At 33.6% G+C, this 17,717-nt stretch overlaps 3 protein-coding genes across 3 annotated transcripts; 2 read left to right on the forward strand and 1 right to left on the reverse strand.

Moving 5' to 3' along the window:
* Positions 1–1,024: 1,024 nt before the first annotated feature.
* LOC114408667 (octanoyltransferase LIP2p, chloroplastic-like) lies at positions 1,025–2,724 on the forward strand. Its single transcript, XM_028371795.1, has 3 exons — positions 1,025–1,478; positions 1,587–1,737; positions 2,170–2,724. The coding sequence occupies exons 1-3, from the start codon at positions 1,107–1,109 to the stop codon at positions 2,526–2,528; spliced, it is 882 nt and encodes a 293-aa protein (XP_028227596.1). The 5' UTR covers positions 1,025–1,106; the 3' UTR covers positions 2,529–2,724.
* A 503-nt stretch (positions 2,725–3,227) lies between these two features.
* Positions 3,228–5,785, reverse strand: LOC114408668. The gene is made up of 5 exons (XM_028371796.1): positions 5,640–5,785; positions 5,457–5,529; positions 4,976–5,341; positions 3,702–4,042; positions 3,228–3,566 (listed from the first exon to the last, which is right to left on the reverse strand). The coding sequence occupies exons 1-5, from the start codon at positions 5,709–5,711 to the stop codon at positions 3,348–3,350; spliced, it is 1,071 nt and encodes a 356-aa protein (XP_028227597.1). The 5' UTR covers positions 5,712–5,785; the 3' UTR covers positions 3,228–3,347.
* A 3,146-nt stretch (positions 5,786–8,931) lies between these two features.
* Positions 8,932–10,996, forward strand: LOC114408669 (allene oxide synthase 1, chloroplastic-like). Its single transcript, XM_028371797.1, has one exon. It carries the CDS (start codon positions 9,140–9,142, stop codon positions 10,703–10,705), a length of 1,566 nt encoding a protein of 521 aa, XP_028227598.1. The 5' UTR covers positions 8,932–9,139; the 3' UTR covers positions 10,706–10,996.
* Positions 10,997–17,717: the final 6,721 nt, after the last annotated feature.

The raw sequence follows: 17,717 nt of genomic DNA on the forward strand, positions 1-17,717 counted from the left end.
TGATTGCTCATTGGAGCTTCATGAGTCTAATTTTGTGGAATCGCAATCACGGGACGAGAAGCACCAGAATCAATATACCAACTTTCAGACCGTTGTTGAGAAGTCTAAAAAATGAAGGTTTGCAGAGTTGGGAAAAGACTTGAAAATGTGGAGGATGGAGCACAACTAGTCATGTGAACTAGATGTGAAGGAGGGAGGCATTACAGAGTGTTGCTACGACTACGAGGATTGAGGGGTCTATGGAGTGTATGCAGGATGAACCAAGGATCAACTCTATAGCTTAACCATCTCCCCTAAAAAAATCAAACCCTATAATTCTTTATCAACTTCCATACAAAAAAAATAAAAATAGGTTTGTATGTTTTTCTTTTTGTCACATCAAATTTATCATTATCTCTACAGGAGTGCTTAACAACTTATCACTTGTACAAGCTTCAACATTCTTCTATTAGCATGTTTTGCGTCTTATGCCACCAATTTCAAAAGTACTCTCTCAATTGCCAACTTTTAATAAAGAACAGTTTCCAACATATATTAAAGAATAAAATCTCAAAGGATAGGATTCGTATGCATCCAATATAAAGAGATACTCTTAATTTGTAATCACTACATGTGTATTTAAAGTTATTTTTCAGTATAATTTATACTGAATTAGAAAAATATTAAATTGAACCGAACTAAATTGTTATTTAAACTGAATTAGAAAAATATTAAATCACTACAAGTGTATTTAATAAAAAAATATTTTTAAAATAATATAACATAATAGTTATTTAAGTTTAATTTATAAATTTTAAATTATGAGAATAAATTAGAAAAATATTAAATTGAACCGAATTAAATCGTAAAAAATTGATTTTGTTTGATTTAAATTTAATATTATATTTAAACCGAATTATATTTTTATTTTATGCTTGGTTGATATGGTTTTTTGTTTAAAAATTGAACGGACTGCAAACATGAAAAAAACAAAAAAAAAAACCGTGTGATAAAATGAAATGAAATATATTTAAGACGAGAAGAAATAGAAGAGTGAGATGTGAAACTAGAATGGAGGCGGCGACAAATCAGAAACATTAATCCCTCCGAAGTTTTCCGACTTAAGCATGATTTTGTTGGGTTCATATTCTTTGACTTCAATTCCCTCATCTCCTATATCTCTCCGCCCCCACTCCTCTGTTGCCCATGGAAGAATGGTGCAGTGTTCGCGCAGATGCGAGCTTTTCGATCTGCATCAGGAACTGATCCCTTATGACGTGGCATGGTCTTGGCAAAAAGACATCGTCAGGGAAAAGAAATCACAGATTGAGAACGAAGGAGATTGCAGCGACACACTCATTATTCTGCAACACCCTTCTGTTTACACATTGGGTACCGCTAGTACACACCACAACCTCAACTTTGACATCGAAAATCCACCCTTTCCTATTTATCGCACTGAACGCGGCGGAGAAGTTACGTTCCACGGCCCTGGCCAGGTCCTTCTTCCTCTTGTCATTTTTTCTTCCTTTTATCGTATGATATTATTATCCTTCTTGTTTTTTACTTTGGAGTTTGGATTAATGTATTTTGATTTTGCACTGCAGCTAATTATGTACCCTATTATCAACCTCCGAAGACACAAGATGGATCTTCATTGGTACCTCCGGACCCTTGAGGAGGTCGTTATTCGTGCTCTTTCTTCAACATTTTCAATTCAGGCTTCTCGGGTAGAAGGTTTAACTGGTGTTTGGGTTGGTAAGTCTCAATTATCTTATCTTTGTTGCCATCTACATCAACAATTTGTAAATTTGGTGTCAGATATTTAGCTTGATTCATATGTTTATTGAATAGTTTGGATTACCATGTGTCTTTGGTATCGGTCAATCTCTACCCAACAACACATAGTCAAGTTTTATGAACTCTTTATCATAAATTGAAAAATGTGGTTACATATTACGTGGTAATTGACCGGTTCTTCAGACTATACAATATTTTTTCCTAGAGGTGAGTATGAGACTATCACCAAACCACAATTTTTTAAGTTTGCACTATCAGTAGCCAGACAATGAGATTGCTGAACTTATTCAAGTTGTGTTTTTGAGTTTGTCATGATTTGAGAAATGTAGAAACAAATCCAACTTCATTCATTTTTTTTTTCTTATTCTTCATTGTTATTTATTATTCCAGGAAACCAGAAACTGGCAGCTTTAGGTATACGAGTGGCTCATTGGATAACCTATCATGGCTTAGCGCTGAATGTCACAACGGATTTGAGCCCCTTTAAATGGGTCATCCCATGCGGAATACGTGACCGTCAAGTGGGGAGTATAAAGGGCTTGCTTAAAGAAGCTCAATCATGTATTGCTCATGGAACATCTGTTTTGCACGATTTGGATGATACCAGTCTTATTCATATTACTTACAGGTCCTTGATTGAAGAGTTCTCACGAGCGTTTCAGCTTGAGTACCATTGTAAAACTATTTCTGTACCTGTTTTGTGTAAAAGGAAACCAAGCTGTTTTTCAAAAGAAACGCAGCAAAGTTGAATTTGTTTGATGCAACATGGTAGCCCACTAGTCCCTTGATTACTGTATAGTATTATGCACCAGAATACCAATTGCTTGCAAAAAATAGCTAGCTGATAACATTATAAACAATTTTTGTCCACTTTTCAAATGAAAATTGGGGGAAACAACCAAGTGACATTTTCAAAACAGAATGAATGAACTCCCATTTTGCTTTGGCCGTAGTCCTTTCAAATTCAGGTCTTGCAAAGATTACAACCTTAGGGGATGTTTGATTTGACTGGTTTTTGTTTTCATTTTACTGGAAATAAAAAATAGTGATGAAAATTAGTTTGGTTGAATTTTTAAAAACATTTTCAGTGAAAATGTTTTTCTTAACGAACCAAAAACTAAAAACAATGAAATCTTGTTTTCAGTCGAAACCAAAAATCTCATTTTGGGTAAAATGAAAATGCGATGACAAATAATGTAATTTTAAACAAATCTAAAAATATATTTCTTTTTGAAAACATATTTTCAGTATTTTTATTTCTTAAAAATAGAAAATAAGAAGTCAAACCAAACATGTTTTCAGAATTCTAATTTTTTGAAAATGAAAACAATTTTCTTAAAATAAAAATAGGATATGAAAACAAAAAATGAAAATACAAATCAAACATACCCTTAGTTTTCTTAGTAAATAAGGGCATTACATTTAAGAAATCAAAAATGAAAGAGATGGGGCAACAATTTTTTTAATGAAAAGCCTGCATTGAAGTTAATCAACTAATAGTGCCCGTGCCTTACAGATAAAAATGTTACGCAAATATATACAACACTCTTCCCTAATTCACGCTAAACTCAGTAATGATCTGCTACAGGTCTAGAAGGGAATAGCCTCAAAAGAAATGTCATCAATGACCAAAGGCACACAATCCCGAGTACTTGGAAGGTGATTAACATTGCGAACAAAGCTCCACTTCGTTCTACCAATTCAGGGCCCGCAGGAAGCCCCTTCATAGAGAATAACAACTTCTCGGCAAAATTAGCAGCTTTTGTAAGCTGATATAGTCTGTATACCTGGCAAAACAATTTAGAATATTACAAACTAATTACATGAAAGCCAAATTACAGTTACACCCCTGCCATCTGTTGACAGAAGAGTCAAGCTGCATCGAATCTTAAATCAATCTAAAATCAAACAAATAGACAAACCTCAAATATAACCGGGACTAGAGGCCAGCAAGATGACCCACGATTGTCCAAAGCTTTCTCAAATGCAATTTGTGCAACACAGCCAACTAAAAATGGAGTTATAGCAACAAATGCTGCAATGCGAATTGCTGACCATGTCACAAACAAAAGAATGAGAGGAGCAATAATCTTCAAACCCATGGTGAAGAAAGCAGAGAATAGGTATCCTCTGAGGCCAGTAATAAGACCCCATCTTTTTGAGCTGTACTGCAAATACGGCCTCTGGACACAATCAGTCACATGCAAGAATGTCGCTAGTCCAATGTAGAACAGGACCTCGTGGGAGAATATAGTCACAATATCTGCATTTTATTGGTAATAGAAATGTGCATAAGAGATGCTAGTATAAGGTTCTTACAAAATCAAAGCTATGAAAATTACAGAACTCCATTCAGACATCCAAACTAATTTTAATAGCAAATTCAAATTCTTTGTCCAAAGACATAGCTCAGCAGTACACTGTCTAACAGAACGCTATGGAAACACAATTTTACCAAAATAACTAAAAGTTATACAAGCAATAAAGGGTTCAATTCAATCTTCAATATGTGCTAGTGAGAATTCTACCAACAGGTAAGTGAACTAATTATTTTTACTTAAGCCTACATCCACACCACCAATAACCTCCAGAAATACAGCAAAATGCAAGGGGAATGCAATAGCACGAGACATTGTCATTTTTTCAACATCTATTGTGCTTTTGTCTAAGAATTTCTTTTCACATAAAATGTCAAAGTTCTTTGACATTGTTCTTCCCCGCATGTTTGGTTTGAGATTGGTAGGATAATCAGTGAGGGTTAGGTTCTCGATTTTCCCAGTACATAGACAGACAAATACTAGATACGTAATAATTTCTGTACATAATCAGAGGACTGCATTGGAAGTGAGACTGCTGACCACTTGAAAGAAATGGTATAAATTTAATTAAGGTTTTGATAAAAAAAAAATAATGAGATGATTTTGAAATTTGGATATCACTCTGCGACTTATATTGAGCCAATAACTAATTTGGTATTAACAGCAGCAAGAAATCTTAACAATGTAGCATAATGCAGACAAAATAGAGGGGTGGCATCACATTTAATTATGAACACAACTACACTCATCCTATGTTTTAGTAGTTTTTTCAAAGTTTGACTTTCTGCAACACATACAACTACCATCCAATTTCAAGAACATAAGGAACAAAATTCAAAGACAGTAAGAGAAAGCACAAAGTTGTATCCATTCCATACCTATTAAAATCACATTATTAAGGAAAGCTTCAACCACATTGTCAACAAAAAACTGTGGCAAAATCAAAGACGCTATGAACGCAGCAGGAGCTAAGACCCATAAGAAAGAGCCACCCTTTCCTTCAAAGGGGGAAGATTCCAATTTCCCTTCTTCTACAGATTGGTGTGTCAGGCCACAAAAAGAGACGGAACCTGATTTACCATGAAACGGTTCCGCCCCGTTAAATGTAGTAACGGGCACACTAGAACTTTGTTTTGGATGAACTTCCAAGCCACCGTTTAAATTGGAATCAGAAGAATGTACAAGAAGCCTCTGGAATTTGCTCAATCCCAAAAGTGAAGGCTCTTTAATCACCCATTTTAAACCTGTAATAAAAAAAATCAATTTGTTGAATTTTCTGGTGTAAACAGAGACCCAATATACAAACAACAAATTCAATTTTGTGGTGTAATTCTGAACCGGAAAATGCAGCACCCATACATTTTGAGGCGTTTCCGAAGCGAAATCTTTGTCTTTGATTTGTGAATGGAGCGCGGATTCCAAACGCTGGTGACTGCGAATAAACATTAACGAATAGGTGAATAGTATTCGAGAATAGCAGAGAAGAGTTAGAATGGTAACATAGAAAAATTGATTCGGAGGTGTGGGTTAAGGTTTACTCACTGATAGAATACGATGATTGGAAGAGTGAAGTGGTTGAGAGGGAAGAGCGCAACAAAGGGTCTGAAGTTCCATCACTCACTTTTTAGGGTTTTAGAACTATGAGCTTACCCCCCTGCTTCTAAAACCCCTTGTGAGAGTACTTTTACATAATTTTTTATTTAGAGAGAGAGTCTCGTATCTTTAATTCTTTTTTAATAATTAGAAATCCTCAACGTAGTTAATACTACTAGTATAAGCTAAATCTGCACGTAGTGCATTACAGATAAAATCTGGTACTACCTCAAACATAAAAAAATTATCCAATAATTACATTCCATGCTTAACTAAATTATCAGCAACTTAGTTAGCTTCATGTAAAACATGAACCCAAATAATGTCTTTGGTGTTGATGGATATTATAGATAATTTGTACCAAACTATAATAAGGATGCGAAAAACAACATCATTTAATCATCTAGCTTAATGCTACTTGAGAATTAGAATATATTTTAGGATAAAATATGTTTGTCATTTTAATAAATATTTAAATTTTGTATTTGTTTTTTATTAAAAACATTTTTTTATTTTCTGATAAAATAAAAGTTTTATTTTTTATACTTGACACATTTTCTTAGTGTTTAATAATTAATATATTTTATGGTAATTCTTGATAATTTTTTTCATTTGTTATTGATCTTTTTGAAAAAAATTAATAACATATTTTTTTATTAGTGAGTAAATATAAAATTTGTTAATTTATCGTGAACTAAAAAAATATTAAGAATTAAAAATAAAAATTATTATTTTATTAGAAACTTGATTAAAAAAATTTATTTTATCAAAAAGTAAACACAAAATTCAAATTATTTATTAGAGATAAAAATATATTTTAGTTTATATTTTAATACAACGGAAACCTATTTTTCAGGTTAATTTCAAACTATAAAAGAAATACTCTACAACTATTTTATATTCACGTACTATCAAAGTTTGGTATGTAGTATTTAGTACTCAAATTAATGGGTTTGCATTGTGTAAACTATTTTATATTCACATTTTAATAAAATTTAGCTATTTTAGTTTTTTTTAATCATCATTAATTATATTTTTATCACTCATACTAAATTATAACTTTAACTGAATTAAAGGTGGTCATAATATCAACACTTAATTGATATTAAAGTCAAATGTGACAACAATTTTTATAACTTCTTCTTTGAAAAGGAGGTGATCTTCAATACAATTACTTTGTTATGACATTACTCCAATCATTAACCGTGCCTTCAACATCCTCTATTGCAATTCAAGTGTGATGGGCAGTGTGTACAAGATTAGAAAACGCATTCATCTTTATATATATATATATATTATTCATTCACCTTTGTATGGTTCATGAATGATTACTGGTGATTTTAATTTTATGCAAAGTAATTAGTTACAACCTACTATATGAACTAAGGACTAGTTTTTGGAGTTAGTCCATCCCTGCAAGATTGCGATCCTTTGTCCCAATATAGCACTACATAACTTTTAGAACATAAGTGACATAAGATGACTCGATGTTATTCGTACTTTTCTTTCCCTTATCATTGACCGTTTGCTAAGATACCAAACTCAATGCTTGAAGGCACCCTTCTCTTTCAAGAGGGTTTGCTACACATCAAGTCCTAGCAAGGTTTTACACTTTGCATTGAAATAAATCTTATGTTCCAATGCTTGTGTGGGCTTTCATCAATTCCTTTGAATTTCATTCTTGCAAATGTATTCCCAAGCGGGATATTTATTAATGGTGAATTTTTTAATATTTAATTTTATTTAGTCAGCAAGGAATTACGTTTTTTAGAGAGAAAACAAGGGATTGCTATGTACTAAAACTTTCGTGTAAGGAGTATTGTTAAAAATTATATGTTTTTTTGGTTCTTTCGACAAAGTTAAAAATTAGATGTTTGGTTATTAAAAGTTTGAACACTTGTATATTTTTGGTAAAAAAGTTTGAACAGTCTTTTTTCCAACTACTTAAATGGTTGTTTGCACGAAAAGTTTTTCAAACTTGCTAATTTTCAGAAACAGCATTACTTTTATCACCTTTTCGAGGCTAGGTCAAACAATTTAATTTTCATTCTTATGTTTTCTTTTATACTATCTTCGATAGACTTTTCCAAAAAAAAATCCATTACTTTATATGCTTAAAATCAATCATAATTTCCTATAAGAAAATCAATCATAAAGACTAATATTTTAACAAAACCGTAAAATAAACAGTACCACTGCCTTATTTTATATATCACTTTAAAAGTTGTATTTTGTCTCAAAATTTGTCACTTTAAACAATCAAGAAATTAGCAATTACTCCTATCTTTTTTCACAGTATATTTATTTATTATTATTTTACCCAAATATCAAATTAATGTAGAATTACTTTCTAAATTTTTTAATGAGGTTATTTTAGTTAAACAGGTAGTAGGGCATACTCCATTATTAATGCATCAGGTCCATTTTTTTTTGGTAAATAAAAAGGTCTATTTTTTTTAATGCATTAGGTCTATTTAAGACTTTGCTAATATGTTCATTCTTATCTTGATTTCAAAACGTGCGCGCACGTTCAACGAGAATACTTCTTTAATTACTACTTGTTAATATGTTAATTACCAGTATTTACTTTATGATGATACTCCTCTATTATTTATTATTTTTTAATCAATACCTCTTTTAAGCTTGAACAAGAAACTACTTATTTTCTTTACAAGTATATATCTATCCATAGAGCATTCAAAATGAGTTTAAACTTGTGGGTCGATTGGGATCATCACGGGTTTTGAGTCGGGCTGGACCAGATCCAAAAAGCAAAGTCAAACTAAACCAAATACTAGTGCCTCTATTTTATTTTTGTTCCCTTCGTATTACAAATGCTTGCTGCCGGCACGCAAGTTCATACTTTTAAAGATGAAAGCTACAACTCGTTGAAATTTGGAGTTACAGTTGAAAATAGAAATGTTGGTTAAAATATTAATAAGAAATAATTAAATTGATAGAAAAATAAAGAAAAGATAATTTTAGGATAATAATATAAATAATTGATAAATTTAATGTGATTAATTAAATTAATTATTTTTTAAAAGAATATGAATTAATAATCTCCATAAAAGTTCAGAATAAGAATAGTCACCCCTCTATCGCTATAGAAAAAGCATTGCTATAGCATTTGTCATATTAAAATCCTTCTTCCTCGTATTGTAGTATTTTCTTTTTCTTGTCTCTTCAAAGTGTAGACACTTGTATACAAGAAGAAGAAGAGTTCTAAGTATGAACACGTGCAAAAATCACGACTGAGGTTTTCTATTTTCAGAAGTCATCTACCATTATTTAATGCCAAAAAGTTCAGAATAGTCACTCCTCTAGCAATATATAAAAAACACCATTGCTATAATAGAACTGTTGTCATCTTAAAATCCTTCTTCCTCGTATACTATATATTGTTGTTCTTGCATTTAATTAAAGTGTGATCAGATCACACAAATTAAATGACATCAATTACCTCTGCATCCCTTCCTTTGCTGCAACTCCAATCTTCATTGAAGAGAAAACCCTGCAACTTGAAGAGCTCCACCACCATGCGTCGTTTTACAACCAAAGCCTCAGCCTCTGAAACGACGTCGGCGGCTGCGCCAGCGCCCGAGCCCAGCAAGCTTCCCATGCGAAAGATCCCAGGAGATTACGGTCTCCCTTTCATAGGACCCATCAAAGACCGCCTTGACTTCTTCTACAACCAAGGGCGCGACAACTTCTTCCAATCCCGCGCCCAAAAATACAACTCCACCGTGTTCCGCGCCAACATGCCCCCCGGCCCCTTCATCGCCTCCAATCCAAACGTCATCGTTTTGCTCGACGCCAAAAGCTTCCCTGTCCTTTTCGACGTCAGCAAAGTCGAAAAGCGTGACGTCTTCACCGGCACCTTCATGCCCTCCACCCAACTCACCGGCGGTTACCGAATCCTCTCCTACCTGGACCCCTCCGAACCCAGACACGAACAACTCAAGCGCCTCTTGTTCTTCCTCCTCAAATCCCGAAGCAGCCACGTCATCCCCGAGTTTCATTCAAGCTACACAACCCTCTTTGAAACCCTGGAGAATGAGCTTGCTAAGGAAGGCAAGGCTAGCTTCCAAACCGCCAACGACCAAGCTGCGTTTAACTTCCTCGCTCGCGCGCTTTATGGCACCAACCCCTCCGACACAAACCTCGGACGCGACGGCCCAAGCATAATCCAAACATGGCTTTTGTTCCAGCTCGGCCCAATTATGACCTTGGGCCTTCCAAAATTCCTGGAAGATCCCACTCTTCACACCTTCCGCATCCCTCCTTTTCTGATAAAAAAAGATTACAAGAGACTCTACGATTTCTTCTACGAGTCCTCCGGGTTCGCGCTTGACGAAGCGGTGCGTTTAGGAGTTCCCAGAGAAGAAGCGTGCCACAACCTTTTATTCGCCACGTGCTTTAATTCCTTCGGGGGAATGAAGATATTCTTCCCCACTATTCTGAAATGGGTTGGGCGTGCGGGGGTGAAACTTCACGCTAGGTTGGCGGAGGAAGTGAGGGCCGCCGTTAAGTCAAACGGCGGGAAGGTGACGATGGCGTCGATGGAGGAAATGCCGTTGATGAAGTCGGTGGTTTACGAGGCGTTTCGGATAGAGCCGCCAGTGCCGCTGCAGTACGGGAGGGCGAAGAAGGAGTTGGTGATTGAGAGCCACGAGAATGCGTTCGTGGTGAAGGAAGGGGAGATGCTGTTCGGGTTTCAGCCGTTTGCGACAAAGGATCCGAAGATATTTGAGAATGCGGAGGAATTTGTGGCGGATCGGTTTGTGGGGGAGGGAGAGAAGTTGCTCAAACACGTGCTTTGGTCCAATGGGCCTGAGACCGAGGGACCCACCCTTGGGAACAAGCAATGTGCAGGGAAGGATTTTGTGGTGTTGTTCTCTCGGCTTCTGGTGGTGGAGTTCTTTCTTCATTATGATTCCTTTGATGTCCAAGTGGGGAATTCATCTTTGGGTTCTTCCCTTACCTTCACCTCCCTCAAGAAAGCAAGCTATTAGATATTATTAACTTTGCATGAGCTTTCAATATTCATATTTTTAAACATTTTGATTAATACTTATGTATACTAGTTTCTATCTTTTTATCATGTTATTGTGTTATTGTACTTGTAATGTACATTTGTTTAGAACTGGGTGTTTCTTATTTGGTACGAGAGAGAAGAGCATGGAAAATAGAGAATAAGACTTTAGCCATTTACCCATTTCCAGACTCATATTGACCATACATGCCGGGGTTCAACTGTTCAACTTGAAATTAACTTCTTATAAAAGTTTGGTTTTCTCTCTAAATTTGTATTAGTTTTTTTTTCTGAATTTAAAAAAATTACTACCTCTTGTACTTTTTTATAAGAAGATCTAAATTAAAAGTATGACTTTTTATAAGGTTAAATTTAAAATATCTTATGCATTAATTATTTTTTTAATAAAATTATAGTTAATTAAAGGTAGTTACAGAATGATGTGATAGATTAACAAACCAATTGGTTGATTTTATTTACAAAAGTATTTTTGAAAAAAAATTATATTAAGTTAGAACGGATCTGATGTTCTAAACTAAATTAATTTTTTAATTGTAATAAATTAATTAATTAGATCTTATAATAAAGAGAACGGTAATATTTAATCCTCATAATTTAAAATAGTCTACTTTTGATCTTTTAAGGTTATTTTTCTTTATCATTTTCATCCCCGTGATTAAAATTAAAAGTGGACTATTTCTAAATTAAAAGTTGAAAATAATCACGTTTAGGTAAAAAAAATACTAGGTTCAAATTTAGTGAATATTTAATCCTACAAATTTTCTGACTGGTATTTGTGCAGCTCGTTTCTCCATGTTTTGTGCAATTTTTTTTTTCTAAAACATATTTAATATGAAAATATAAATAATACTAGTTCCAGTTTTTTTTTTATAAGAAATAAATTTTAATGTAAAATGCACCAGAGGTAATCTGAAATATTGAGTTACGTACGGATTGCATGAATCATAGCTGGGAAGTTTTTATTGAAGATAAAATTTTAATCATGATTCCACCATGTATGCCAATACATCTGTGATTGGTTAAAGCAATTTTTTCTTTCCTTTCGTATCTGTTTTCTCGTAGCAAATCGCAAGGTTCATTTTTTATTCACTTTGTGCATGACCTTTCCTCGTCTTGGATTCTAGTTGTGAATGGTGTTAAACATTAACGTGGTTACTTTCAGATGTCTGAAGAGACAGCAAGCTTTTAGATATTTTTATCGACTTTATACGTACTTGTAAGTGTAACGTAGCTTTATCATTTTGGTTTTTAGTTGGGAATGGCCAATCATTCTGGACATGGTTTCATTTTCGTTTGACCCAGATTATTAGTACATTACATCTTTATGTTTCAATTAAATTATCTTTTAGAAAGATATTACGTTCTTAATTATTTGGATGTTAACAAGACGGAGGAGCCAGTGAACAAAGCGTTGCATGCCCTCCATCAATATTTATGTGATAGCCACCAATCGGCATGCATGGAAGGAGGAAGACCGGTTCATAGCCTGGTCATACGATCCGATGTTGCTCTTTATGTATGCAAGTTGCCCGAGTGGCGCTTAGGCTTCGAAGCAGTGTGAAACTCTAGGGTTTTGATTTGATAAAGGTTTCGTTGACGTTTTAAACCCGCAAAATGGGGCAGAGAGATTCTTACGTACGTAACAAGTTTTAGCATGTTTATATTTAGGGCCACATTGTGAGTTTTTTAATTTTTTATTTTTAAAATAAAATGTATTTCACAAAGATACTTTTTATTTTCTCTATCTCCCACTGTTATGAACAACATTATCATCATCACACAAAAATATCTTAAAATACTTTTAATAGGATTTGACATTTTTAAAATGAGTACTCTATTTTAAAACTAAAAATTAAAGTTAAAGTTTAAAAACTAAAAATTAATTATTATTTTAATTTTTTAAAAAACTCAATTAAAAATCACTTCAAATGAGGTCTTAAGTTGTTGTAAAAAATTCTATTAAATCGTACGTCCTTCTCATCTTCCTTTGTAAAAGGATTTTTCTATTTTCAACTTAATAGAATTTTTTTATTGACCCAATTGGAAGTATGTTAGTTATAAATTAATATTGCAAACCCTAAAAAGCAGCTAAATGAGAGAATTTTTGTCCAAATTATGATAAGGAGTACTCTAAATGCCAATTAATGCTGGATATATTAAAACAAGTAATAAATTGAATATATGAGAACAAAAATGTGCACTAACATAGCGTGCTTTTCTTTTAAAGACACTAACACATTGTTTAGTACTGTAAGACAGATTTACATTATTAGAGATAATAATAAATTATGAACAGTGATTTGTGATTAGTTACTAATATAAAACTTTTTTATATTATGCTATTAAACTCATTTAATATTATTTAACTCTAAAATTCAAGTTATTATAAAAAAGTATTTAATCGTGCATACTTATCGACGTGGATTTTTGACAAAAAAAACGACGTGAATTTTAAGATATATAACTCTCACAAAAAGACAAACCCGGAGGTTTGCGTGACTAGCTAGTCCCAGCATTTAGATTGGATAAAATCATATACCTTACTTTTGTAGGATGCACACATATTCTCCCTCAAGCTTAAGGTTAAATATCTGAAGAAACATGAAAAATGATAGTGAGGATCACCCATTTTACCTGGGTGTACAAGTGACAATAGCGGATTGATGGTGATGATCATACTTGGAGCTTTTTTCTTTGATTTTCCAATGGTTTTGGAGTGAGCTTTTTGTGCTTGAATGGTGGAGTGGAAGTGACTCTATGTATGATAATAAACTTTCTGAATTATAAGATGTCTGAAAAATATTAGGTGCAGTACTAGCTAGTTGAAGGGAAGACCACAATCCGATTCAAAAGTTGAAAGTATAATTGTTAGGATGGCCTTCTCATTTTAACACGAATGAAAGATTGTTCTCATAATAAAATTTTGTAAATCTCTTATATATTTTAAAACTCCAAGCATAATATCTCGTGAATAAATAGTTGAGGAGTGTTAATAATACACCTCTTTAAATACATTCTCTCTAATTATTAAAATGTATTGAAAATTATAAAATTAGGAGAGTATAAACAATGACTAAAGATAAACAATATTTAAAGTAAACATATGTTTATCATTAAGATAAAAGCAATTTCTTCTACTCTTTTTTTTAAAAAAAATATTTTCTTCTCAAAATTTACTTTTACAATATTAATTTTTTCAAAAAACTAATATCTTTAACAAAATTTAAAGAAACTTTACATCCCAAGCAGGAGGATCGGAGCAACATAATAATAGTCAATGTTAGCCAGTACGTTTGGTTAACTTCTGGTACTATGTTTAGCCCATCTTCATCACTACGTCTCCATTTACTATTAGTCTTTAATTTTCATCAAATACGAAATCATCTGTATTCAAAGAAGTAGGATCATCTATAATGGGGGAACTGTTCTAGACTTCTAGTGAATGAAGTTAGTCACTTATAAAGTGAAAGAAGATATTTATACTTATTGTCGAATAATATCTGAAACATGATTTTTTTTTCAAGGAAAAGCATTATTATTTTTAAAGAAAGATACTTGTGACTTGTGAGAGAGAAAAAATATATAAGTGGGGAATGGAAAATTGCAGCCGTTAATTGAACTTTTTCTTTTCCGATCATTGAACGGTTTTTATATATTTTTTGTTACATGAACGGTTTATATTTATTAACTTATACGTATAATTTTTATTTTATCAAAGGCTAAACCATTGGTCACGATTGAGATCCCCAGCCAAGGGATTTTAATCCGTCATTCGATGTACAATTCAATTCGAAAACCACGAACAGGAAAAACCTACCTTCTCAAATTCGTTAACTGCATAAAGCTTATTGAACAGGAGTGTGAGTGGGACACAACTTTACACGATATGTTGCGCATTGTCTTCCACTCATTGGTGTAATTAGTAGATCCAAGAGTGTAAAAAATGGAAAGAGATGATGAAGATAATTTGGTTATTTTTTCATTCAGAATCATAGAGACAATATATACACAAATACATATCTCTAATTAGATGATTCTGCTTTTATAACTCAGCGATCTATTCCTACAATCAAGTCATTCTAATATGACTAACTATTATCATATTTAAAACAAGAATCATGAGATACAATTAACTCTCATAATAATAAGAATCATAAGATATTGACTTTTTTAACACTCCCTCCCAAGTTGGAGAGTGGATATCAAGAACTCCCAACTTACGCTTCATTGTAAGAAAGGATTCCTTCCCTAGTGGTTTAGTGAACACATTGACAACTTGTTCTGTTTAAGAAACATACTCGGTTGCAACTAAACCATCTTGAATTTTATCACGAATAAAATGACAATTTATCTCTATATGTTGAGTTCTTTCATGAAATACCGGATTAGACGCAATGTGAAGAGCTGCTTTGTTGTCACAATACAACAGTGCTGCCCTTGAGTGCAATATCCCAAAATCCTTCAACAATGAACGTAGCCAAGACAACTCACAACATGCGCCTTTCATAGCTCTATATTTTGCTTCAGCTAATGATAAAGAAACTGTCTTTTGTCTTTTTGTTCGCCAAGAAATTAGAGAGGATCCCAAAAAAACACAATACCCAGTAGTTGATTTTTTGGATATTGGACAACCTTCCCAATTTGAATCACAAAAAGCACGTAAAGATAAATCATTTTTGGAAGAGAAAAATAAACCTTGACCTGGATTGTTCTTTAGATATCGCAATATTTGCATAACGGCTTCCATATGAGGTTTGCGAGGAGCATGCATGAATCTACTCAATATGTGCACTGAGTAGGTGATATCCAGATGAGTAACAGTCAAATAAATTAGGTGACCTACAAGTTGCCTATATGGGGATGGATCTTTCAACAATTCTCCTTCATGTGACAATTTTACATTTTGCTCCATGGAAAAATTCACAGGCTTAGCTCCCAAACATTCTCCATCTTTTAGAATTTCCAAAGCATGCATATTTTCTTTGCGAAATGAATATACCTTTCTTTGACCGAGAAACCTCCATTCCCAAAAGATACTTCAAGTCACCCAAATCTTTAATCTGGAATTGATTATGCAAAAACTTTTTAAGAGCAATTATGGCATTGGGATCATTACTAGTTATGAGGATGTCATCAACATAGATCAATAAGGCAGTAAATAATTTGCCTTTATTACATGTAAACAATGAATAATCTGCTTTTGATTGAATAAATTCAGCACCTTGAATAGCTGTAGAGAACTTGGCAAACCATTGGCGAGAGGCTTGTTTTAATCCATATAAGGATTTATTGAGGTGACACACAAGGTTCTCCCCCTGTCGCTGAAAACTAGGAGGAAGAGACATATAAAGTTCTTCAGAAAGATCTCCGTGAAGAAATGCATTGTGGACATCAAGTTGATGAAGTGACCAATTTTGAGCAGCTACCAAAGCTAATAAACAACGTATTGTAACCATTTTAGCAGTAGGTGAAAAAGTGCCATGGTAATCAATCCCTTCAAGTTGTGTGTAACCTTTTGTTACTAACCATGCTTTATAGCATTCAAGAGAACCATCTTATTTGCACTTGATTTTGTAGACCCAACTACAACCAATAGCTTGCTTTCCAGGAGGGAGATGTGTGAGAAACCAAGTATTATTGGCCTTTAAAGCAGCCAACTCAGATTGCATTGCTATTTGCCAATGAGATTGGGAAGCAACTTGTTCATAACATGTAGGTTCAACATCATTAGTAATAGTAGCAATAAAGGATCTATGTTGTGGTGAGTAACAATCATATGAGATAAAATTGCAGAGAGGATATCATGTACCTTTACTTGGAAAAGATGATGAGAATGACAATGATTCGGGAGAACTTACTTGATTACAAACATAATCATTCAAGGCTATAGGGGGGACATGAGCTCTTTGAGAACGACGCAAAAGGATTGTTGGAGAAGCAATAGTGGCAAGGTTAGATTCTGCATGTGTTGGCTGGATGGGTGAGGAATCTAAGACAACAATGGGTAGGACAGAATCTGTTTTAGTTGGGGAAGGAAAAATGGATTCGCAGGAAATAATATCCTCGTGGAAAATAACATCACGACTAGTGAAGACTTTATTGGTTTCAATATCATATAATTTGTAAGCTTTCTGACCAATTGGATAACCAATAAAAACACATTTGGTGGCACGAGGAGCAAACTTATGGGGTACATGAACATTTGTAGCATAAGCTAGACATCCGAAAACTCTAAGGTGGGAATAAGAGGGAATTTTTTTATAAAATTTTTCGAAAGGAGTTTGGTGAGAAGGTATAGGTGTGGACAACCTATTAATTATATGAACAACAACAGAGATACATTCTGCCTAAAAGTGTAAAGGGAGATGAGATTGAAAACTAAAAGCTCGAGTTGACTCAAGGATATGTTTATGTTTGCGCTCAACCACCCTATTTTGATGAGGTGAGTAAATGCAAGAATGTTGATAATTAGTGCCCTATTGGGAAAAAAAATCTCGCATAGAGAAAAACTCTCCTCCATTGTCAACTCGAATATTTGTTATTGTAGTATTGAATTTGGTTTTCTCATATGAGAAAAAATTGGTTAGAAATTTTTGTCTCACTTTTATGATGCATTAGAAAAACCCAAGTAAAACGAGAAAAGTCGTCCATAATAGTCAAAAAATATTTTGCACCAGAAAGGGGAGGAACTTTGAAAGGCCCCCAAATATCACAATGTATTAATTCAAAAGGTTTATCAGAGGAAATGGAACTTGTGGAAAAAGGAAGCCTAATTTGTTTTGCAAGAGCACAAACAGTACAATCATTATTTTGCTTGAAAGGGAAATGAAGGAGGTTTTTGGCCATAAAGTCTAATTGAGAAGAGGATAAGTGTCTTAGACGTTTATGTCACAATATACTTGAGGTGTTTGAAGTGGAGGCAGCTTTGATGGTATTTACTTTGTGTGTCTTATTCATCGAAACCAAGTAAT

The sequence above is a fragment of the Glycine soja genome, chromosome 4 (assembly GCF_004193775.1).
Source record: "Glycine soja cultivar W05 chromosome 4, ASM419377v2, whole genome shotgun sequence".
NCBI lineage: Eukaryota > Viridiplantae > Streptophyta > Magnoliopsida > Fabales > Fabaceae > Glycine > Glycine soja.

What these genes read in the sequence shown, in the direction of transcription:
- LOC114408669 (XM_028371797.1), top strand. Translation starts at nt 9,140, where the DNA reads ATGACATCAATTACCTCTGCATCCCTTCCTTTGCTGCAACTCCAATCT.
- LOC114408668 (XM_028371796.1), bottom strand. Translation starts at nt 5,711, where the DNA reads ATGGAACTTCAGACCCTTTGTTGCGCTCTTCCCTCTCAACCACTTCAC. An exon ending in CTTCGGAAACGCCTCAAAAT is followed by an intron (nt 5,342 to 5,456) that starts GTATGGGTGCTG and finishes TTTTTATTACAG; the next exon opens with GTTTAAAATGGGTGATTAAA. An exon ending in TAGTCCCGGTTATATTTGAG is followed by an intron (nt 3,567 to 3,701) that starts GTTTGTCTATTT and finishes TTGTTTTGCCAG; the next exon opens with GTATACAGACTATATCAGCT.
- LOC114408667 (XM_028371795.1), top strand. Translation starts at nt 1,107, where the DNA reads ATGATTTTGTTGGGTTCATATTCTTTGACTTCAATTCCCTCATCTCCT. An exon ending in CGTTCCACGGCCCTGGCCAG is followed by an intron (nt 1,479 to 1,586) that starts GTCCTTCTTCCT and finishes TTTGCACTGCAG; the next exon opens with CTAATTATGTACCCTATTAT. An exon ending in TTTAACTGGTGTTTGGGTTG is followed by an intron (nt 1,738 to 2,169) that starts GTAAGTCTCAAT and finishes TTATTATTCCAG; the next exon opens with GAAACCAGAAACTGGCAGCT.